The sequence below is a fragment of the Chlamydotis macqueenii genome, chromosome 9, assembly GCF_036417535.1.
Source record: "Chlamydotis macqueenii isolate bChlMac1 chromosome 9, bChlMac1.mat, whole genome shotgun sequence".
In the NCBI taxonomy this organism is placed as follows: domain Eukaryota; kingdom Metazoa; phylum Chordata; class Aves; order Otidiformes; family Otididae; genus Chlamydotis; species Chlamydotis macqueenii.
Genome location: NC_141564.1, coordinates 671,838 through 696,362, shown reverse-complemented (window position 1 = coordinate 696,362; position 24,525 = coordinate 671,838). Strand labels below are relative to the sequence as shown.

The window sequence follows — 24,525 nt, the reverse complement described above, 5'->3', positions numbered from 1 at the left end:
GACAGAGTGCACCCTTAGCAAGTTCACCGATGACACCAAGCTGTGTGGTGCCATCGACACGCTGGAAGGGAGGGATGCCATCCAGAGGGACCTTGACAGGCTGGAGAGGTGGGCCCGTGCCAACCTCATGAAGTTCAACCAGGCCAAGAGCAAGGTCCTGCACCTGGGTTGTGGCAATCCCAGGCACAAATCCAGGCTGGGCGGGGAATGGATGGAGAGCAGCCCTGAGGAGAAGGACTTGGGAGTGATGGTGGACGAGAAGCTCAACATGAGCTGGCAATGTGTGCTTGCAGCCCAGAAAGCCAACCGCATCCTGGGCTGCATCCCCAGCAGCGTGGCCAGCAGGTCGAGGGAGGGGATTCTGCCCCTCTGCTCCACTCTGGTGAGACCCCACCTGCAGCGCTGCGTCCAGTTCTGGAGCCCCCAACATCAGAAGGATGTGGACCAGTTGGAGAGAGTCCAGAGGAGGCCAAGCAGATGATGAGAGGGCTGGAGCATCTCTGCTGTGAGGCCAGGCTGAGAGAGCTGGGGCTGTTCAGCCTGGAGAAGAGGAGGCTCCGGGGAGACCTTAGAGCGGCCTCCCAGTGCCTAAAGGGGGCTGCAGGAAAGATGGGGAGAGGCTGTTCAATAGGGCCTGTTGTGACAGGACGAGGGGTGATGGCTTTAAAACAGAAGGAGGTAGATTTAGATTAGATATTAGGAAAAAAATTTTTCCACTGAAGGTTGTAGAGCAATGGTCCACGTTGCCCAGATAGGTGGTGGATGCCCCATCCCTGGAAACATTCCAGGCCAGGTTGGCCGGGGCTGTGAGCAACCTGATCTGGTTGGAGATGTCCCTGCTCCTTGCCAGGGGGGTTGGACTGGGTGGGCTTTGAAGGTTCCTTCCAACCCTAACCGTTCTGTGATTCTACTTACGTGGAAAAAAAATGGGGTTTTTGGCAAAGTCTCTTAACTTGCTTCTATAATATCCTCATGTTTTACAGTTTCCCTTGTTCTTTCTCCCTTCAGATCATCATCAGCTTGGCTCTTTGCTGTGCTGCTTCAGCTAGGGGAGGGGAAGAGGGTGGAGGAGGCGGAGGAGGGTCTGGGTTTGGCTCCAATTCACCCTTCCCAGAAAAAAAAAAAAGAGCCTGAAAACAGCTTGGGTCCTGCTGCAGGACGTGCTGTGGAGTGGACAGTGGTCCTAGGAGAACAAGCTCTTTCCAGATCAGCTTGGCAACTCAGCAGCAACAGGCATCATCGAAATCCCCACATCTTTCCACTTAATCGGCAGAGATCTATCCACCTGTACAACCCCCGTCTGGGGTCTAGTGTTAGGAAGTGTATTACTGTCTGAATGACTGGGAGCAGAAAGGCATTCTCATCTGGATCACTTTCTTTAAAACCCCTGTAATTACTCCTGCTGCAACACGCTCAAAAAACAGGCAGCAGAAGAGGATGAATGACACAGTGATGTCCCTGCTTCACAAGCCTTACAGAGAAACCAGTCACTGAAGTCTACAGCCCACATGCATGAAGGATCTTCTTCCCTTGCCCAATTCCCACCGGCTTCTTGAAACCATGTTGCTGAACCTGTACACTGGGCAAAGAGCTGCGCCTGCATGTGAAAAGTAAAATCGTTACTCGCACAGAGCCTTAGGACAGGGCAGGACAATCCAACTAGGTTGGATTCTGACCGTGATCCAAAGATGACACTTTGGGTCAACGCCAGATGGCCAATTTCTTCCACGCACAACACAGCAGCCAGATACAGCCGCGCAAGAGAACAGTCCCACCGCGTCCCGCTCGAGGGGCCGAGACAGCCCCCACCACCTGCCCGTGCTCGGTTTTTGTGACAGAGGAGCAGTTTTTGTGACAGTGGCCGGGGCTGAAGGCACCAGGACTGGTTTTAAATGCACTCATTATTCGTGGTCGGCGTATCTTTACTTGTGTCATCTGCATGGAATTATTGCCCCTTTCAATTCAAAACTTGGTACATTTTATTTCAAGATGACATTACAAGTTCTTCTGTGTGATACTCATTCCAACAGCACTCTGACATTGCACAACAGTCATATGATCCAGCCTGGGTGTTTTATGAGACAGACATGACACACGAAAATTAAAAACAGGTTCCTCAGCTGGAATACAGAGAGGAACTGCAGGGGAAAGAAAAAGAAAAAAAAAAACAACAATGAGAGCACGTGCCCAGAGATCAGGGTGGAGGAAAAATGGGAGGAAAAAACAGGATGAGACATCAGAGCCACTTCATCCTGCCCAGAGTGAAAGCAGCTTTCATCAGTAGGAAAGACCATTCATTCACACAAATTTACTGCAGCGTAGAATTGAACTGTGCTGCGGCATGTCAGGACTGGCACTGGAAATACGGACTGCGGCCCAGTCATTTATCAATCATTTACAATATTCCCTTCTGCAAGAAAAACTTTGTAATTGCTCTTGCACTTCAAATGATATTTTCTATAGACATTGTATCCAAGGACAAATACGAAGAGTCAGGTTTTAAATGAAGAGGATTTGATGTTTGCTTTGTAACCCACGATTCAAGCACTCAGTGAGATCCTGGAGGTATTTCCCACAGTCATAGAATCATAGAATCACAGAATGGTTTGGGTTAGAAGGGACCTTCAAAGCCCCCCAGTCCAAACCCCCTGCAAGGAGCAGGGACATCTCCAACCAGATCAGGTCGCTCAGAGCCCCGGCCAGCCTGGTCTTGAACGTTTCCAGGGATGGGGATTCCACCACCTCTCTGGGCAACCTGGGACAGTGTCCCACCAGCCTCAGTGTAAAATTTTTTTTCCTAACATCTAACCTAAATCTACCTCCTTCTATTTTGAAACCACTACCCTTCATCCTGTCACAACAGGCCCTACTGAACAGCCTCTCCCCATCTTCCCTGCAGCCCCCTTTAGGCACTGGAAGGCCGCTCTCAGGTCTCCCCGGAGCCTCCTCTTCTCCAGGCTGAACAGCCCCAGCTCTCTCAGCCTGGCCTCACAGCAGAGCTGCTCCAGCCCTCTCATCATCTGCGTGGCCTCCTCTGGACTCTCTCCAACTGGTCCATGTCCTTCTAAATGTTCTGCGTAACAGAGAGGATTCGGAGGTATTTCAGATCTCTCAGCCCTGCTCTGAATGCCCCTCTCATCCAGTCTCACCCTCCAGAGGGTGAACCACTTCCCCGGGCAGCAGCAGGCACAGTCATTCTGGTCCCTTTCACCTGGAATGTGTTTGTGGTGCCATGGTCTATCATACTGGGAGAGCACAGGCAGAGCAGGACACCCCACCTGCAGCGCGGATGTGGTCTGTGAGCTTCTGCAGAGGCAGAGCTGGAAAAATCCCTTCTGCTTTGTCTGGCCTGATGTTACTGACAACGAGGCTCCCTCTTTTAGCCAAGTGCACTTCCTTGGCTGGAGGGTTCTAAAATTGGGTCATTTTACCAAGTTAGGTAACCCAGCAGGTGTTGTATTTACAGCTATGTGAGCACGAACAGAAAGCCCTGAGGTAATCAAATCTCATGCTTGAAGGATAAGAGGATCCATAAGATGATCACCAGCCGAGATCAGGCACAGGCTACTGCATCACACACCCTTTTAAACACCGAGCCACCGGCCAGGTGCAGGCACTGTCATCTTCTTTACTCTTCAGTTTCTCCTTCAAGGCATCCACTGCTGCAGGTCAAGCACGGAACAGGACGGTGATCCAGGTCCTTTTGTTTTACTCCGTGCAAGCGAGGTGCGGATGAGACACAAATATCTCAGCGCACACAGGTGGTGGGGAGGCAAGCTCGGACTAGCCAAAATGCTTGTACTCCTCCGTGTATCTCAAACACATAGCTCAGGATTACGTGAAACTAAAACCATTCCTCCAGACATGCGAATGATCCTTCCCTGTTGCTGCCTCTCTCGCTGGTAACGTCCCTCAGGATGGTCAGTAATGCTCTTTAGGTAACCACGTGTTGTATGGAGATAGACTGCTTCTCAAATGAGTTCACCTCTGCGGGGTTTTTTGGAACATGTAATTTTAAATTAATACCATCATATCCGTATGTGTTTTATGATGGCCTGCCTTCAAAAAATATTTTTAAATATAGATGTTGATTTTATGGGGAACTGAATACCAAGAAGCAAATAAATATAAATACGTAACAGAAGAACAAAATCATTTCCTTACAGTGAGAAAAGCCTTTGGAAACAAACTGCTAAGAAGTCATTTTTATAACTTCTGTTCTACGAACTGTTCAGGACATGCAGTACACGGAACGTCGATGGGTTCTGCCCGCGTACGCAGTTACCCCAGCTCTGCTCCCAGGGGAGTATTGCTGCTAGTAAACAACTGCTGCTGTGCCCGTGGGGCCTCCTTGCATGTTATAAAAAAAAAGTAAGTACCACAAGAAGTGTCTTATCACTGTGATTTTTCAAATTGTCTTTCTCTGCTTGGCAGTTTTTTCCGTTAATAGCTTTAAAAAGCAATTTATCTTGTATCCATGTATCTACAAAATGTCAAGGTCGGCATCGGCTTGTCAAAGGTACGCTGTGTACAGGACAGAAAAGGCAAAAACAAACGGGAATCACGAGATGCAACAGCACCCTTCAGCCAAATCTAACTACTACTACTAACTACCTATATTCATTGATAATCAAGATCAGCACTAAACTGCGTGCTTCATACTCTCCACTGCTGCTAGCGCAGAATACCACCCAACACCACAGCCTGGTTTTTCTCAGCCCAGAAGAGCAATCAATCTCCATTCAATCTAAAGAAAATGACAGGGAAAAAAAGGCAATAACCCATTTTCTTCATGGCACTGCGCAAAGAGGAACAAAAGGGCCCCAAGACAGTATTATTTCTGTGAGTTTCAAAAGAAAAAAGGAAAAGGATCCTTATAATATTCATAATTTATTTTCTTTGTTTTCAAAAAACAGCATAAATTGGAAAATTGTTTGTTGGAACCAATCTTTTGGAGAACTGGTTAGAGGACTGTTCATAAAGGTGAACGTAACATCTCCAGCCAAGGCTGCTTCTCCAAGACAAACCCACATTGCTCACAGTTCTGCAAATCCGCCTTGATCCGCTACAAGGCAGGTGCCCATTTCAGCTGTCTTGAAGGATGCAAAAAATATCACATAGTAAAATGGAGTTGTTCTTGTGTGCATACAACCTTTGGCGTGTATATCTTGCCCCCAAGAAATACATGAAACCCGATTAAATGTTGTGCTTAAATGTAGGCAAAGCATCTTTCTTACAAAAAAAAGGTTGGGGGAGGAGGGAAGGCAATGTCCACTACTGTCATCCCTCCCTGTTGAAGTGAACTAGGTAAATCAATTGTGATTCAACAAAAGTTGAAAAAGTTTGAAAGTTTGTTAAAATGAAATAACTTCATTTTTCACCAGAAGGAAGCCATGGGGATTCAGGCACGGCACCAATACCAGTGTACCGCTATATATCCAGCATAACCACTCACCTAGGTTTTCTGTATGGCCTCTACAAAGTAATTCAGAGATAGACAGCACTGTATGGCCAGAGCCTGTATCCTTAATTTTATCCCTGGATTTTACAATTGGGAAGAGCAGCCTGAGCCATAGCCTTTTTTTTAGATGCTGACTATGCATCTTAAATCTCTTAGATCCACGTTGATTACGTCAAACAGTTCCAGACACGAAATGACCATGGCTTGTAGCAATGGCCGCAATCAGCTATATGACCTGGACGCTCAGCAAAAGAAATACGAAACAGATTTCACATGGCAGAATATGAACAATACATCTCCTATATTAGACAATATGTAAGGGCCTTTTTATGTAACACTCCTCTCATCTGGGAGGAACTTAAAAACACTGCTTTATATTGCAGTGGTGGGGTATCAGAGCAACTCCACAAGCTTAGTGCAGTTGCTGTGGAATTGTACTGCTATAAAATGAACTGGGAATTTGCATATGAATATACAGCACTCTGTTAAAAACATTTTTTCATATCCATGTAAGCAGGCAGCACTTTCACCATCACCTGACACATGCATCCTAATACACGGGGTCAGGCGTGACGGGGACAGACAATCCAAGCGTAACAAAGTCACAAAGCAAGGTACCAAGCTATCATCCAAGGGTCAGATCGTGCCGCTGAGGAACTACTGAGTTAATCACACGTTTGCGTGTTTTAATTGCACTGCCTTGGCCTTTAAAGATGACTATGGACAATAGACCGCAGCCCATTTTAAGTGGGCGCAAACTTCAGAGAAAGTAGTAAAGGACATTTGCTCATTTCACACATAGGGTCGAATTTGGCACGCCGGCATTTTTGCATAGTCATGCTCTTAGAAGAAGAAAGCGTTTATTTTTTAAAAAGTAAATAAATTCCAGTCTCCCTTTTTTTCTTGAGAAGAAAGCAAGGCTTCCTTTCATGTACTGGGAAATGTCATTCCTTGTCTATGCAATTATCCAAGCACATCAACAACACACTTGAAGTAGAGAAGTCAATTAATGTACAAATTACTTAATCCTTTATAGTTGTCCTCCATGTAATAAATAAATCTTATTTCTATCCCATACACTGTTTAAAGGCATTGCTTCATGAAGGATGTTCTAAAACACGCCACACAACCATTTCCACAACTTCTATGTTGGATTTTGCTTTCTTTTCTGCAAAGACAGATGGGACGGGGTGGAACCAATTCACTGCGCAGCTACGGATTAGTCACTTAAACCTCCCCAATTTCCAGTCTGCCCATGTGTATAACGGTGTAGCTCTGCACAAGATTGTTATGAGGATTAACTAAGTGACACTAAAAGTCTTTGAGACCTGCTCAGTAAAAAAGTTTCTATAAAAGTGCATATGCATAAAGCGCTAATTGATGCCAGCTGGCCTTTCATCCCGGGCAGCAAAACAGCTTCTTACCACACACATTTCCTTTCGTGGGCACCGGCAGCATATTTTTTTATTTCTAAATTCCTGGGGTTTGCCTTAAAACATACAAACCATTTGATTTTCAGGAATACCACAATTAGGAGATTGATGCAGCAATGTATTTCAGTGATTGCCTTGATTAACCCTGCACAGGCAAGAAGCGTAAACATCGTAGCACCCTTCAAACTGAGAAATTACCCCCATTTGCAGTGTACAGCTCTGGATTCAGCAAATTCAGGATTCAGCACCATCAAATTAAGACATATATGTAATTATTTTTCTCTTCGTTTTCCCCTCTGTGCTGCAAACGACCGTGTTTTCTGGAGCCCCTCCCTCAGCTGCAGAACTTGGATGTGCTCCACCTGCTTGTGTCTGCTGACAGACACCAGAGGAATTTTCACTTCATCTGTTCCACAGATGCTCAGACTCTCTTCCCAAGACACATCATACAAAAATGTCTCCCAAACAATTAGCAGGATTTCAGCCGGCATGACTGTGAGGGCTGCACGTAAGGTGAAGCTCAGACAGCTCTTAAGAAATGGCAGCTCTGGAATGAGCGTCTGGGACCTTAACAGCACTTGTTTAAATCTTCCTGCCTGACACATTTATAGTTTTCCGTGTAGTCAAAAGGGCAAAGGGGGCTGGTATGCAGAAAGCTGCTACAATGTGAGAAACATCATGCACTTCTATAACCTCTTGCACTCACACTGACACGAAGGTAATTGCTAACGGAGAGCAGACATGCAACCTCATTCAAAGAGGGAGAAAAAAAAATTGCAGAAGGATCTCTGTAATCATAATTCCTAGGCCTCGCTCCAAAATAAAACCCACCACCTTCCCGAGGAGCTAATTGGAATAAAAATAATCTTCTGAAATGCACTGTGAAGTAGTATCGTGATATTTAATTGAAAGATCCACCTCCCTCGGCTGTTTGCCTGGCAGCACTGACGTCCAGCGGGGCTCTTGCCCCTCAGAAGCCTGCCCCTGCTCTTCACCCGTCCCCAGCGACGCCACCACCACCGAATCCCATGGCAGAAGGTGACGGCTCGACTGCAAAACCAGGGCACGCTAACAAATCTGAAAGGACAGCAAGAGCGCCTCGCCATTGCTCAGAAGGCTCACACTACAAAGTCCAGCGGCTAAATTATCAAAACTTCTCTCCTTTGGTTTCACAACAGACCTTCAGAGAGTCCTTTCATGTCGCAGTGGAGGACTCAAATTGAAACTTTTGTCTGCAGTGACAGGAATTTAATTCCCACTCATAAACTCTCAAGGAGAGTATTTCAAGTGGCCACAAGTTAGCAATGTCTGACTTCAGACCTACGGCGACACGCAAGCCTCCGCGAAAGGACCAGCAAGGGGATACCAGGAAAGGGATGGCTGCTCTGCCCTTCCCTCCACATGACACCCCAGAGGGCTTGCTTTTGGGGAGCAGTCAACTGCTGTTGACTTAAGTTATCACGATGACAGAGGTTGCAGAAAAGCTGCACGTGCTGGTACGGCAGCCCTGGGACACAGGCAGCTGCCTGTTTTGAAGATGACGGGACATTTCGGAGTGCACGCTTGACTCGTACCAGCACCAGCCCCTTGCTGGGGGGCATTGCTGGGGCCCGGGGAAGCCTGGGTCAGAGCACGGCGGCCACACCTGGTCCTCGAGGCCTAGGACAAAGACGGACACATCATCGTTCTTCCCTGTTCCCAGATGGCAGGAGGGACCACCAGCCCTAAAAGATGAGGCCGCCTGAAGGTGGAGAACATGCAAAAACCAACCCCGCTCCAGCCAACATGGCCAGCAGCCACCCAGAAACACACAGCCCCGCCACAGCTCCACCAAAGCCCCACCATGGCCCCACCACAGCCTCAAGGCAGAGTCCAGCGAAGGGCCCTGGCTGCGTGGGGGCCACGGGCCGTGCTGAACCCGCGGCAGCCCCACCCCTGATGCATGGGGTGAGTGTCCCAGGGATGCAGACAGAAATCCCCAGTCTGGGGTCTGTTCGATTCCCATTTATTTATTTACTTATTTAAACCCAGGCTCACTCGCCTGTGACATTAGCACACATAGAACCTGAAACGCTGACAAAACTACAGCTGCTGAGCAGGACCAGGCCACAGAAATCATAGAATCATAGAATGGTTTGGGTGGGAAGGCACCTTCAAAGCCCACCCAGTCCAACCCCCCTGCAAGGAGCAGGGACATCTCCAACCAGATCAGGTTGATCAGAGCCCCGGTCAACCTGGCCTGGAACGTTTCCAGGGATGGGGCATCCACCACCTCTCTGGGCAACCTGGGACAGTGCTCTACAACCCTCAGTGGAAAATTTTTTTTCCTAATATCTGATCTGAATCTACCTCCCTCTATTTGAAAACCATCACCCCTCGTCCTGTCACAGCAGGCCCTGCTGAACAGCCTCTCCCCATCTTTCTTGTATGTTTTCCTTGCCAGCTTTTATTTAGTCCTCTTAAAAAAAAAAAAAAAAAAGCCAAAAAACCCCCACATTTGCACCTTCTGTAAATATGCACGAGAGCATTCAGTCGTGCAACACATCGGTGTCAGCAAGCAGCAGTGTGAAGCCGTGCCCAGGGCAGCTGGGCGGGAGGCCAAGCAAGCGAGTTCCTGGGGCTGTAATCACCCAAAAAACCTCCACTGTGCGGCCGGGCAGCACCACCCAGCCCAGTAACGCAGAGCAGCTGCTGAAGCATGTTTCAGGCCCCTCATCCCCGACGGTGGCACAGCCGGAGCCACACTACACATCCCTCCACAGGGGAGATGCTGTGGGATGGGACAGCCGGGACTCCATGGGCCGCTGGTGCCCACACACCCCATCCTGCGTCAGCCGAGCGGCACGGAGCCGTTGGTAGAGACGTGCCTCCCAGTCCAGCCAGCGCTCACCCACCCACCCGGTGTTAAACTCCCTTCAGAGCACAGATACAGCAAGAGTGGTATACGAGTCGCTTGCTTTGGGACAAACTTCACCCTCCAGATGCATGCTGTCTGCATAAAAGTGATAACATTCCACCAAAAACTATATACACAGATAAGGAAAGTCTTGCAGAACAAAACCCTTAGAGCAGTTCATCAGTAAGCCGCTGGTAATCAAGGTCATTCAGATTATCCTCAGTATTTCTAAGGAAGTGCTGTAAACTATTCCAAACTTAAATTACAGATACAACATATTTATTAGATGTATATCGTTTTTCCCACTTGGGAATGCAGAGTTGCACAATTTGTTGGCTTTGTATGAAGACCTTCAAATGCAACTCAAGGCAAAGCTCTGGGGTGAAAACATACCTTGCTTTAAATCACCATTGAGCCGTTTCCTAAAAATAATTTCAAGAATTACTTATTTTTTTTAACAGGTCAGCCTAATAACAAATGACAAACAGCACTGGTTCACATACGCCGCACTACTTTAATTTCATTAAATCACTTTGATTTAATTAACAGATTGCTTTCAGTCATTAGGAATCCCAAACCACAGGTCAAACTAAAAGGCCAGATTCATAGATGATGCAACTTAGCGTGGCAGTCAAGTCGAAGGAAGTACACCAATTTATACCATAGCAAAGCCAGCCCAAAAACTGCATCCCATTAACAGCGATTCCCATCAGGATTTAGGCCCCTGCGGTTAGAAATAGCTGACAAAGCTGAAGTACATTACTGTGCTGTTTGTACGAATGAGTCAGACATCAGCACAGGGGAATTACTCCCAGCCTACAGATAGCTCGGTCAAAAAAGGACTTTCCACAAAGAACTGGAACCAGTCTGTTTTCTGCCCATCCTGTCCCATAGGATACTCAGAATCAACTTCAATGACATTCTTAAAGTAATCACGACCTTATTTTATTGTCTTTTCCGTATCACCTCTCTCAATTTAGTACTCAACCACACCAATATTTACACAGATCCTTCTCTGATCTTGGAGATATTTATTTAAATCTGTATCTGACTTGAAGTTTGCTTTTTCCCTGTTTTCTGTCTGCTACTGAAAAATAAATTGGGGGACAGAGGGAAAACCACAACACACACTAAAATAAAGCAAGTCCTTGAGGATGAAAAAAAAAATCCCACCAAATAACTACTCATTGACAAATCTTTCTCACCAAACAGTTCAATGAATCTTCAGTGAATTTTATAAAGTACCGTTATAAAATACAATTTCTACTTGAAATCTTTGTGTACAGACATCTATCAAATGTAAAGTTATCCACACATCCAGTTTTGGAGCCCCCAACATCAGAAGGACATGGAGCTGTTGGAGAGGGTGCAGAGGAGGCCACGCAGATGCTGAGAGGGCTGGAGCAGCTCTGCTGTGAGGCCAGGCTGACAGAGCTGGGGCTGTTCAGCCTGGAGAAGAGGAGGCTCCAAGGAGACCTGAGAGCGGTCTTCCAGTGCCTAAAGGGGGCTGCAGGAAAGATGGGGAGAAACTGTTTAGCAGGGCCTGGTGTGACAGGAGGAGGGGTGATGGTTTTAAAATAGAGGGAGGTAGATTTAGATTAGATATTAGGAAAAATTTTTTTACACTGAGGGTGGTGGATGGAGCACTATCCCAGGTTGCCCAGAGAGGTGGTGGATGCCCCATCCCTGGAAACATTCAAGGCCAGGTTGGACGGCGCTCTGAGCAACCTGATCTAGTCGGGGATGTCCCTTGCAGGGGGGTTGGACTAGATGACCTTTGGAGGTCCCTTCCAACCCAAACCATTCTATGATTCTATAAGTGCAAGTCACTGCCATGCCATTTAAATCTTGAGAGCACTTTAATCAGAAGACCATCATGGCCTTACAGGTGAAAAAAAAACCTGAAGAGCATGATGAATTAAGACCATCTTCCAGCAGATTAACTCATTAATTTTTTTCATCCACAGTGTGATAAGCTCTAGAGCCAGAAAGCAACCCTGATATCTAACAGGTAAGTTAACACCAGCTCCCAAAAAGGGACAGACCATACCCTCAGCGGGTAAACAACAGTATTCTGTTCGGTCAGAGCTAACAGGATGCTGCCAATTCACCATCAGTTTTTCATTCACTGATAAAACTTGATAAACTTAATTCCAAATTTACATAGCTGTGAAACTCAGTGTCTTATTTCTGTGACAATATGTACCATTTAATAGGATCTCGCTGTGAAATGATTAAAGGTGAATACCAGAGATTCTTGGGGTAGCAGCACAAGGGAAGTTCTTCACCTGCGAGTACTCACTGATTTTCCAAACCACACTTGCAGTGGTTTGGAAAGAAAGGAGACAGATCAATTATAAAGAAGGAAAAAAAAACATAGTAATAAGAATCATACCTCTGTTGCACTTGTTCTTCCTATAGAACCTAGGATCTCAGAGAAGAAAGCTACTCAATTACCACAAGCCTGAAGTCAAATATTCGGAACAATGACAATAAAGGCAGTTGATCAGCAATAGATAACATATCCGGCCTTAAAATTGCCCAGAAGTATTGCCTAAATATGGTGATTTTATGAACTTTTAATTAACTATGCAAAAAAAAAATCTTTTAATTAAACAAAAAAATGTTGTAAGTCTCAGACACTGACATCCAACCCCAGGAATGGAAAAATTCCTTTCCTCTTCCAAGCCAATATACGTACACATCACATTGCACTGCAATGGCAGGAGGAGAACGGGATTACTCCCGCGACCAACTAGAACAGAGGTGGCACACACCAGATGTTCTTTTCCCTGATGGCATAGTATTTTTTTGATTGCAACATTCCAGCAGCCTGTGCAGCTACGTAAGTGGAGATTACGAATTCGGAGAAGGCTCCTTTTGGCTCAGACCCCTGCGAGCAGTGGGTGCCAGCGCCAAATGCAAATCTTGCAGTATTCTAATGGAAATCAGAGAAACAATATCCATGGCTTCGGGGGAAGAGCCACACAGAATACCTCCACAGAATAAGCACACAGGTCTTTGTTGCAAAAAAAGCAGGCCTGAAAAGATCTGCCAGCACCTCTCCAAGCAGCTTTCATGCTGCTGAGCAGGGAGGTGCCCGCGGCAATCACGTGAGGGAGCGACAACCCCAGGACCAGCAGTTCTTTGGTTTTGCTAGAGAATAATTTCACGTGCGGTGAAGGCAGGGTGCCTCCTCCTCCTGCCAGCCAGCTCACAGCGGGCCCGTCTGCCCCAAGGGCCGTGGAGAACCACCAGCTTCCCTGAGCATCCAGCAACACAAACCACAACCCCGTCCCTACCCAGGAACAGCCACACGAAGACAGAAGCGTTTCTCAAGGACACGTCAGAACAAAACAATCAACAGGGACAAAATATTTCACGCTGAGGGTGGTGGAGCACTGTCCCAGGTTGCCCAGAGAGGTGGTGGATGCCCCATCCCTGGAAAGGTTCAAGGACAGGTTGGATGAGGCTCTGAGCAACCTGATCTGGTTGGAGATGTCCCTGCTCCTTGCAGGGGGGTTGGACTGGATGACCATTAAAGGTCCCTTCCTACCCAAACCCTTCTGTGATTCTGTGACTGCAGCATCTGCTCGGTGTAACAACCATAATAAATTTCAATCTCATTTTAATATTTATACATCAGAAGCTATTAGGTCTTAGCTATTTGAACTTCAGTTATTATGGAAGCAATTACCTCCTGTGACCAGAAGGCTTTGCCCGAGCAATTGTGATGAGCACAATATTTTCTACAGCGTAAAAAATAAACATCCTAACACATCTGTAGCTGCCTTGGACCTTGCAGTTGCCACCGTGCTTACAGTGGCTTTGTGTCAGATTGCAAAAGACAGCATTTATTGGCATGTGCTGTATGACATCAGATATTTGTGTAATTGAAGATTATCTCCTAAGGAATTCCGGAAATTTAGAATTTCAAAATGTAAATATTTCTTGCTGTGGAGAGATGAAATTGTTTTTTAAATATGTAAATGTTCTTTGAGAGGAAACTATTTTAGTGTGCTATCTCCTACAAAGACAGCCATAATTAGGCAACAGCTCCAAGTACCCTGAAAAGTGGAATTTGAGGAACTGACAAAAAAAATCTCCACATTTAGGTTGCAAGATACAGAAGTATTCCATGGAGTTTTATGCAGTAAATGAATTTCATTAATATATATTGCTTTTTAGTACCTTTTTCAATGCATTACTGCTTAACAGAAGTACACATTTTGATTCTCAGCATTGTTTTTGTTTTCCCCTGGCGCATTTTGTCCGTGGCACAGTGTGCCGTACAGCCTTCCCCGGAGCTTTGGCGGGCTGACCCGGCCTCTACGAACAGGGCCGCTGGCCGAGAACTGCGGCTGAAGAGCAGGGGACAACAGAGCTGGTTTAGAAGGCGTCTGGGGATCTTTCTGGGCGAGAAATACCACGGAAGCACAAATTATAGAGAGCGAAGAGCTACTGAGTGTTCGCCTCCATGGTACTCACAAGTTTCCCAGTTGCTTTTATGAGCAAGGGTGAAATTCGGGAATGGCACGTGCTCATTCTCGACCGACCACAGGGAGCATTCCTAATTCCTACATATTTGCATTTTATGCAGCGCTCTTTGGATGTCAATCGCTATCTCTTCCATAACTAATTGAAATAGAAACTGATTAGTGCCTTGTTTTACAGTCAGAGTTTTCATTTAGATCCCTTCTGCTGATAAATACCACTCGCTAACAAAATCAAGGGCTGATGACTTCCGATTCAAGCTTTTGTGGAATCAAAGGCAACTAACAACATCAAAGCTCTGAAGCCAAAGGAAGTGCTCCACTCCAGCCAAAGGGACTTTTCATTGCAAACCTAGGAAACTCAGCTTACTCTCTGTTTCCCTGATGACATGCCCAGCCTTGAGCCCCCTCCCTGTTGAAGCAAATCCAAGGGGAAGCACAGGGAGAAGACCCTGTACCCAGGGCGGTTCCAGCCCTGTGCAGGCAAAACCAACATGCAGGGCAGCTCCCAGAAATCCTGTCCTCCTCCCAAGGCGCCAGTCTTATTTGTATGGAACTCTTTAAAATGGTTTGAGACACACATTAATAGAAACTCAAAAGAAACAGGCAAAACTGTTTTCCTTTACTAAATATACGTATATTCAAAGTTACTCCGCCGTATGTAGAAAACAGCCGTGCACTTTCTCCTCTAAAGGCAGTTAAAGCAGAAACACGAAGCTGACTGAAATACGTGACCGTTTTCAGATGGGATGTAAGAGTTTCCTGAATAACAAGATGCCCTTTACTTGAACCACGGCTTGAAAAATGTCACCGGTGCAAATGCGAAAGAAAAAAATATACCACCAACATATCTGACAGAACGTGACTTCCACCGCGCTCAGAATACATTAGTCTTACAATGCCACTTTGCCAGTAAGCAAACAAAACGATGCCAAAATACATCCAACATAGCAAAACTGAACACTGCAGAAGGTCCTGTTTAAAGCAGTCTCAGTTTAAGATTAATTCAATGACTTTAGCCAATTTATATTCTCCACCTGAGCCTCCTGGACTTCAGGAAATGAAGCATTACAACACTTTAACAACATTCTTCACTTGCATCTACCCTTCATATTTCTATTAGCTGCTCTGCAGTCCTTTAAAGCATAAATCCTCACTGACGTAATCAGGCTTTCCATGCTCATAATAAATAAAATCATCTGCAAGAGACATCCTGTCTGAAGCTCAGAGCTGAGAGCAAGCCAGTGCCAAACACCACGCAGCGAGCACTGCCGTCCTGCGCGGCAGCATCCCACCATGCTCACAGCAGCGCCCAGCGCAATGCTCTCATTAGTTCATAGGTGCAGGACAGGACCTTACCACGGTCATGTTTTGAAGAAGAAATGAGCACATGCGACTCTCCATTTTCAATATTAGAACAAGACTCGGTCAAATGTACTGCATCCAGTTCTGGAGCCCCCAACCTCAGAAGGACATGGACCAGCTGGAGAGGGTCCAGAGGAGGCCACAGAGATGATCAGAGGGCTGGAGCCTCCTGTGAGGCCAGGCTGAGAGAGCTGGGGCTGTTCAGCCTGGAGAAGAGGAGGCTCCGGGGAGACCTTAGAGCGGCCTCCCAGTGCTGCAGGAAAGACGGGGAGGGACTGTTCAGTAGGGTCTGGTGTGACAGGACAAAGGGTGACGGCTTTAAAATAGAAGGAGGCAGGTTCAGATTCGATATTAGGAAAAAATTTTTTACAATGAGGGTTGCAGAGCACTGTCCCAGATTGCCCAACGGGGTGGTGGATGCCCCATCCCTGGAAACATTCCAGGCCAGGTTGGCCGGGGCTGTGAGCAACCTGATCTGGTTGGAGACGTCCCTGCTCCTTGCAGGGGGTTTGGACTGGATGGGCTTTGAAGGTGCCTTCCAACCCAAACCATTCTGTGATTCTATGAAATTCTTTGAAGCACTGTGGGATACAGTCATGTGTAAAGCTTCTGCAAGCAGTTTACTCTTCCCTAACTTTAGTATTAACCTTTTTGTTTTTCCATTTCTGTAACACTATATGAAAGAAAAAAATAAACAAAATACTTTATCTTCACATAGCATACTTAGGGCATCATTAAAGCCTCAGTATCTCTCACCAATGAGCACTATATCTAAATATACTGAAGCTATTAAAATTTTCCCCATGCACATGTGTCCTTTTGCTTCATTTGTTGAGGGGAGAAAGAAGCAGAAGATCAAGCTCCCAATTCACAGTGCAAAATACATAATGCTTAAGGGTAAGAACAGAAGGCTTTTAATGAAGCAAGAAGAAAATAAGCTCTGCTTCACGCTCACATTAAACATGGTGGAAAACAGTAGGCTGGGGAGCAATGGTGCAGTTTATCTCGTCTCACATGTTTAATTTGTTTCTTTAGTAAAGTTAATGGCCATTTTAATATTACAGGCTTACGAAATGGCAATGAAGATCAGGCAGATAGCTGGATTTACAACTGGATGGGCCTGCGTTCAAAACAATCACTCCTGACCACGCTATAGCTGCAAAGAGAACACTTTTATTAAGCTTTATAAGGATAAAGTGGAGTGGTTGTAAGAGTATGTGCAGCTGCCATCCAGCTCCGGTTTCAGTAGCCAAAATAATAAATGCTCAAGAGGAGTAGAGTTTTTAAGTTATCTACGGAATTTTAAGTGAAACACTAGATTGATAACCACCCATGGTTGGGTGTCCCCATCTCAGAAAGCCTTAGTGCACATTTTCAGCCCTTTTGAGCCAACAGGCCAGTGCAAGCAGGAAAGAGCACCTCGGTCTCTGGGGACTGAAAGGAGAGACCGTGTTCTCTTCACATCAGTTTTGACCAATTCTGCATCAAGACACACAGAACCAACCCACGCACAGTAACAGTGTGGCAGGGGGGAGCCATTCGCCTGCTCTTCAGCTGACCAGAGCAACACTTTGGAGTTTCGGGAGGCTGGGATTGCCACCACCACCACGCGGTGCGGGCTGCTGGGCCGCAGGAGCCTGGGAGGACAGTTCATCATCTGGGCATTTTCTGCGTTGAGGGGCCACCAGGCCCAGGAGATCGGGAGCACCCTGTTTCCCAAAAGGTAAAGCAATAACGTATTTGGCCAACGCTGGGCTGATTAGGATGGGACACAAGTGGTAGAGGTTGCATAGGACGGAAGGTCTGACGTAGAGGGGAAAAAAACCACCCAGACCACAAAGAACAACAGTCTAAATTTTAAAAGCGCAGTGACCAATAAAAGCAGCAACACAGCACTAATAAATCTGCTGTAGAGGCATCTGGGGCAGAGCAGAAATGGGATATTTTGCAAGCATGTGGTTAGAGACAATCCTGCTGCAAGGCCTTTGCAATCAAAATTAACAAGGCAGAAAACCAAAAATAGGCAGTAATATCTGAGCAGACATTACTCCTAAACAACTCTCTCACACAAGGAATTAGAATCAGGCCTAGGAGGGCAATTTTAACACAATGTTTTATCTATTTAATAAGTATCCCAATGAGAAACATTTTATTTCTATGGATCATAATCAGATCATGATCGATATTCCTCGCTATTCATCCCATAAACTTGTTATGAGCTTTTCCCTTGCAGACTAACTTCCAGTCTCTGCTCTGCTGATGTAAATCGCGTTGCTCAAGGCACGCTGATACAGTTTCAGATGCACAGAGATGCACCAGGAGGGCCCACAGCTGATGGCATGCCTTGTCTCTAATGGTGACGGTTACTTTTGAGAGAAGAAGAAAAATGGGAGGAAGACAGAGAGACAAAAGGGGAAATGAAAACTCTTGGCAGCAGCAGGCAAAGCCAGGAGAAGAGCAGCAACAAGGGCAACAGGCTATTCCAGTGGCTTTGGTGAAAGGGCAGAGAGCTGCAACTGGGGGGTGGGTGCCAGGAGCGCAGAGCCAGGCCCTCAGCATTGCACAGGTCAGGGGCCCTCAGGCACTGCCCAGCTGTCCCAGGAAACACCTCGCATCCCGTTCGTAGGTTGGTACAAGTGTGACGACATCAGGTGTGTCCCAGAGGTGCAACAGTCAAGCTCAGTGCTCCTGAGAACCTCATGAAGTTCAACCAGGCCAAGGGCAAGGTCCTGCACATGGGTCAGGGCAATCCCAGGCACAAACACAGGCTGGGCGGAGAATGGATGGAGAGCAGCCCTGAGGAGAAGGACTTGGGAGTGACGGTGGATGAGAAGCTCAACATGAGCAGGCAATGCACACTTGCAGCCCAGAAAGCCAACCACATCCTGGGCTGCATCCCCAGCAGCGTGGCCAGCAGGTCGAGGGAGGGGATTCTGCCCCTCTGCTCTGCTCTGGTGAGACCCCACCTGCAGCGCTGCGTCCAGTTCTGGAGCCCCCAACATCAGAAGGACATGGAGCTGTTGGAGAGGGTCCAGAGGAGGCCACGCAGATGATGAGAGGGCTGGAGCCTCCTGTGAGGCCAGGCTGAGAGAGCTGGGGCTGTTCAGCCTGGAGAAGAGGAGGCTCCGGGGAGACCTGAGAGCGGCCTTCCAGTGCCTAAAGGGGGCTACAGGAAAGATGGGGAGAAACTCTTCAGCAGGACCTGTTGTGGTAGGACGAGGGGTGATGGTGTTAAAATAGAGGGAGGTAGATTCAGACTGGACATAAAGAAGAAATTTTTTCCACTGAGGGTGATGGGACACTGGCCCAGGTTTGCCCAGACAGACGGTGGATGCCCCATCCCTGGAAACATTCCAGGCCAGGTTGGCCGGGGCTCTGAGCAACCTGATCTGGTTGGAGATGTCCCTGCTCCTGGCAGGAGGGTTGGACTGGATGGGCTTTGAAGGTCCCTTCCCACCCAAACCATTCCGTGATTCTATGACTGCTGGCACTGCACTGCGCCAGGGAAGCCCAGCTGTGGCCATGGCCCCTTCCTGATATACAGGCCCCAAAAGATCTGCACCATAATCACCACCCTGCAGTAAGCTTACTACAGGAACCATTTTCCTTTTGCCTTGTGAGTGAAGCAATTCAGCTGTTCTGAAAGACCAAGCTCCATTTATTTATATTAATTCCCAACTATTTTGTTAAATCTCTATCAATACGTACAAGACCTGATTTTAAAACCCAGTACCACACTAATGCCATTTATACGAATTGCTAAACAAGACTTTCATCAATCTCCAACTAAGACACACCATCGCAGAAATTTCAACGCTGTATTTTCCACCAAGCCTGAGTCAATAATCTCACCAGCTCAATCCAATAAAGACAGGCAAGCGACAAGTGTCACGCCTGCAAACACCGCATCATTAATAGGGATTTTCCCGTTTAATAAAAGCAGACTCTTAAGAAGGCAATTATTTGCTTTTCTTTTGTTTGTGCTCCTCTGATCTCAGCCTCCCAGGCTGCTGAGAAGAGCTTGTCCACTGGTGGGAACCGCAGGAATGAGGTGACCTGACCCAGGTGGGTGACAACGAGCCGCTGATCATTCAGCACTCACTTCGCTTTGAAGAGCCTTCTGATAGAAAGGGGAAAAAAAAACCTAGGACACCACTTCAAAAATTGCAGGCAGCATTTTTAACCTCTGTCCTTTTGCATTACCGCAGCAGTGCCTGGAAAAGCTACGGCAGGAGAGAGAGAGTCAGTTAGCCAGTTCCCCTCACACCACCACTGCAGCTCCAAGGGACAGAAATCAAGAAACATTAGAATCAGTGTAAGGCGATTAGGGCATTCAGGGAGAATAAAACCCACAGAACTTCAACTAAATCTGGTAAAAGACACAGAGAAAGCGCACATTTCGGAATAGAGAGCAACTTGTTTTCTGGAGATACTCCAGATTTTCAGTTTCCATCTGGTGCTACTTCGTGGTGTGGTATGGGAAGAGGAGGTTTCCAGCTAAAACACTGGAGTGCACAAGCAGGACAGCCACAGCGTAACCAAAATCCTTAGGATCCAAGCAAGAATGGACACATTCTTACATGCACACATCTACATCGCACTCGTGCCTGTGTACAGAACCAGGCTCTATTTAAATAAAAGCAAATGAGGAACCTGTGATTGAAAGTGTGGTCCAGCTAGGAAGAACAAAACACTCACTCTCACTCTTTTTTGTCCTTCCCCAGCACGGAGTGGCTTAGCTTAAGCTGAAACTTGCCACTTACAGGTGTACAATAAGCCAGCTGGGTTTTTTTCATCCTTCAGAGCAGCCACTGACTGTACCACTTGGTGTTCCAGCATTCCCAAACACCACGTCTGTCGCAGGGAAGAGCCAGGACGCACAGGGGTGCTCAGCTGCCAGAGAGACGACAGCCCTCGGGCACTGCATCCCACCGCCCTGTCCCGCTGGTCTCAGCTGCAAGAGGACGAGAAGCTGCAGTTCCTCTGGGGCCAGAGACCTGCCTCTCACCAAACGTAACACCACGGCTCCAACAAAAGCAAATGATGCCCCAAGAAAAACCCAGAGTGCTTTATTGTACCCAGCAATCCTGCTGTGTTTTAGGCTGTGTGCTGAGCGGGGCTGTGACACTCCCACCCCAGGGTGCAGGGCTGTCGCTCTCCGTTTCCAAACAGGACTGGTGGGGAAAGGATAGGAAGGCGGGCAAGAAGGCTCAACCACTGAGCAACCAGCATAGCAAACTCCGAAACGCGCACGCCCAGAGCTCTGTGCTGCCAAGCAATGCCAATGCCATCTATTTCTCCGTTTGGTGACATCATGCCCACAGCTTGGGATGGGTGGGAACGGTGACAGCACCGCCAGCCCGAGCAGGCAGGTGTAGACGTGCAGTAACAGGAGGAACAAGTTGTAAGCCTTCTGCTGTAAGTAAAGAAAATGTTTTAGGAAAGAAAGGTGCATCAGATCTGGAACTGGGTAGGAAAAAGCAGCTCTCTGAATTTGTTCAATTATTTAACTTACCAGGTTTTGTGGGGGCTCCCCCTAGATTACTTCCCGCAAGACATTTCTCTGCTATCCTTAAAACCATCCCATTCAATTACAGAATGAGACTGAATCTCAGCAGAAGAATTTTGTTTCTCCAGGATTCAGCAACCAACGCCAAATGAAAGAGAAAAGAGAAGCCTGTCTTGCAATGAAAGGACATGGAAAAGAGTAATCGTGTAAAAAAAAATCAATGGCCAGACCTCTGACCAGCGAGGCAATGTGTCAGGTTCCCATAACACACTGGTGCCAGCTGAGGCTTATGTTAAAACTGCGCAATAAAATCAGATATCTGGAGCCTCTGTCAGAAGAATGATACTATCTTATTAATGGGATTACATAGAAAAATTGGAGGGATTTCAGTCAAAACGATTAAGGATCAAAAGAGTGTGACTCATGAAAGGAAGTGAAAACTGGATGCTGTGCTCTTGCCTGAAGAGCCTGCGTCGCGGTACCGGAGAGTCTCGGCGGTACCAGCAACACCACAGCATCTGCCCCCTCACACCTGGAATAACAGCAACAGATCAGACCCCACAGAGCAAAACCTGGTGTTATCAGGTACTGGCTTGGTTACGGCAACACCGTCATCAGATCACCCAGGAAGACACTAATCATCAGAGGTGAAAGAGGAGAGGAAGGCTAATTACCGATGAGCAGCTGGAGGATACAAGTCCTGTAAGAGAAGAATACATTTAGTCAGCAAAAAAAAAGCGAGGGGAAAGAGATTGTGACTAGAGAGACCAGGTGAAACCAGAGCCTGTCAGTTAGTGAGTGGAGAGGATTTCTTAGGCATAGGAACAACGTGGAATCATCTTCCCAAGGAGGGCAGTGGAAATCACAACTGCTGAACCATCGGAATAGAGGCTGGCCGCTCCCCAAAACCACCACCGTGAGCACCAGCACTGGCAGGAGCTGCAGCGGGAAGGGGAGAAGGAGAAACAGCTCAGGCAGGAAATGGGGAGCATTGTGGCAGCGGATGTTCCCTAGCCACCACTACTGTGTGATATTGCAGGACAAATAAATGAATAAATAAAAGAGATCTCTCAGTATAGAATGAGACTCTCTTCGCTGAGAGGTGCAACATCTCTCTGCAATCCAGCTTTTCCAGCTGAAGGACTGTAGGTTAAGGTAAACGTTCATTTAAATTCTACGCACATTCACAGAGATAAACTGATTTCAGAAAGCATTACTAGGTCTGAACTCTCTCTCACCAGGGGTGAAAGCCAGACACTTTGTGTCTGGCTTTTTTATAATAGCTAATATTCTCTAAAAATTCATTGTATGTCAACGTAAAGTACAAAAGACACCACCACAGAAGAGCAGATGCACACAAAGCACACGAGGGTCACCTGCCCTGCGCTCCTCTGCGTCAGCACAGGGCAGCTACTGCTTCAACACCCAGCAGCCATCTTGTTTCTTGGCTGCTGTGACAGGCAGAAACTCAAAGACAAATGACACTTCCCCAGAAGGAACTTTGCTGAGGAAGTGCCAGACCTGGAAACCAAGGAAAATGGTGCCAGACCTCTGCGACCAAGGAAAATGGCTCCAACAAGACGATGCAAACAGAGCAGATTTGTTTGCTATTTTTGTATGGCTTCTTACCACACACTCAGAGCTCTTAAAGCTATTAAACTTTAAAGAAGAAGAGCATTTTCAGAAGCTGTGCTTTGATGTAACTGGGCAAATTCATCTTGTTGCTTAACCAAATCAAGATCTAACAGTCTCCTCGCTGCCCTCTTTTTTCTTCTTTTTAAACTAACCTCAAGTTTTAAGCTGCGACCCCATTTCAGTGGGTATAAACATCTGTTATTACAGATTGCTAAATGCAACACACCTGAACCATTTTTGTACTGAATTTCTGTCAGAAACACCCAATGTCTTGTTTGATTTACAAACCTTATAGCAATAGTAGCAGTTAATGGGCTTTCAAGAAAAACAACCATGACCATGTTGGTTGCTCTGGGCTCTTTAGCGTCCCCATACACACATGGGGCACCCCCACGGTGGTCCCGTTCCTTAAGTTTATATTCCCGAGTACCTTGCATCCAGCGTGAGTCCGGGTCTTCATGAGGGGAGTCGTGGTGCACAGCTCGATGGCTTCTGGTTCGTGGAAGATCACTGTCGGGAGAGGCTCCTTCCGAAGAGTTAGGACATTCAGCTTCGTCTTTAACATGGTCTGAAAGTGCTAAACGGAGAAAGAAAAGCAATTATCTCCAGTTCTGGTGCAGGAAGAAGGGGAGTTATTAAAGGGACATGTCTGCATGTTTCACTTGCTGTTCAGTGCCTTGGAAATTTCCGTGGGGAAAGTTAACAGTTTTATACCTTAAGAAAGTGAATATCCATTATCACTGTTTGCAATATGGAAATGTTTTTTAATTAAAAAAGATATACACCCACCAAATGAGAGAATTCATTAGAGTCCATGTTTGTCCCAGAAAGGGTCTAAATTCAACCTCTGATCACTCCCAGGAATATTACAAATCTGCTCATAGACCCAGTTCCTCCACTAACGACCATACGGAGGGAAGAACAGGAGATCAAAGACCTTTCAAAGAACTATGAATTCACCCATTCTTGTTCTCTTTCCTCTCTACTTAAATCTCATCCCATTGACCTCTGTAGATGTTTCCTCTCTCACTGAGCTGAACGCCCCATCAGTTTGCTTTTAGCACGTGAATTGAAACTCTCCTCTTGTGTCAGCAACAGTTCCGCTAGTCCCCAGGGTAAATGCCACCCCTGGTACTAACCAACAGATGTCATGGAAAACTTCTCACTTGCTGTAACAGATGAGAAAAAACTTCCCAGGTGTGGGTGAGGAACTCTCAAAGTGAACAATAATGTTGTTCAATGAAAAATTTCTCAGCAATTGCTTAGAGTAAAGAAAGCCAATCCTTGGAAGGTTCCCAAATCAATTTTGCCGAACCAGGGGAGTCAGAGAAGTTTTTCAACATTTAGATGTTTCTTTGAACTGACCTTTATCTGAGAAACTGAATATTTTCACATGCTATTACGTATCTAAGGGGGAAAATACGCAGATGTGAAGCAAACATATTGCTGGGGCTGGTGGGGGATGTGGAACTCAGGGGCAGCCTTTGCTGCAGTGACCATGAGATGTTGGAGTTCAAGACCCCAGGACTTCAGGAGGGCAGACTTTGGCCTCTTCAGGGACCTGATGGGCAAAGTGCCATGGGGTGCAGCCCTGGAGGGAAGAGGGGCCCAGGAAAACTGGTTGATATTCAAGGAGCACCTCCTCCAAGCTCAGGTGCGATGAAGACCAAGTCAGGCAAAAACGCCAGGAGGCCCGCGTGGATGAACAAGGAGCTCCTGGACCAACTGAAAAT

At 46.8% G+C, this 24,525-nt stretch overlaps 1 protein-coding gene across 5 annotated transcripts in view; it reads right to left on the bottom strand.

Annotated features, from left to right (window-relative positions):
- PID1 (phosphotyrosine interaction domain containing 1) overlaps window positions 1–24,525 on the bottom strand; it is an 89,131-nt gene that overhangs the window by 31,546 nt on the left and 33,060 nt on the right. For all 5 annotated transcript variants that reach the window (XM_086754501.1, XM_086754502.1, XM_086754505.1 and 2 more), the window contains exon 2: window positions 23,223–23,369. In XM_086754501.1, the coding sequence (XP_086610627.1) occupies window positions 23,223–23,369 (147 nt within the window). The remainder of the gene's footprint in view (window positions 1–23,222; window positions 23,370–24,525) is intronic.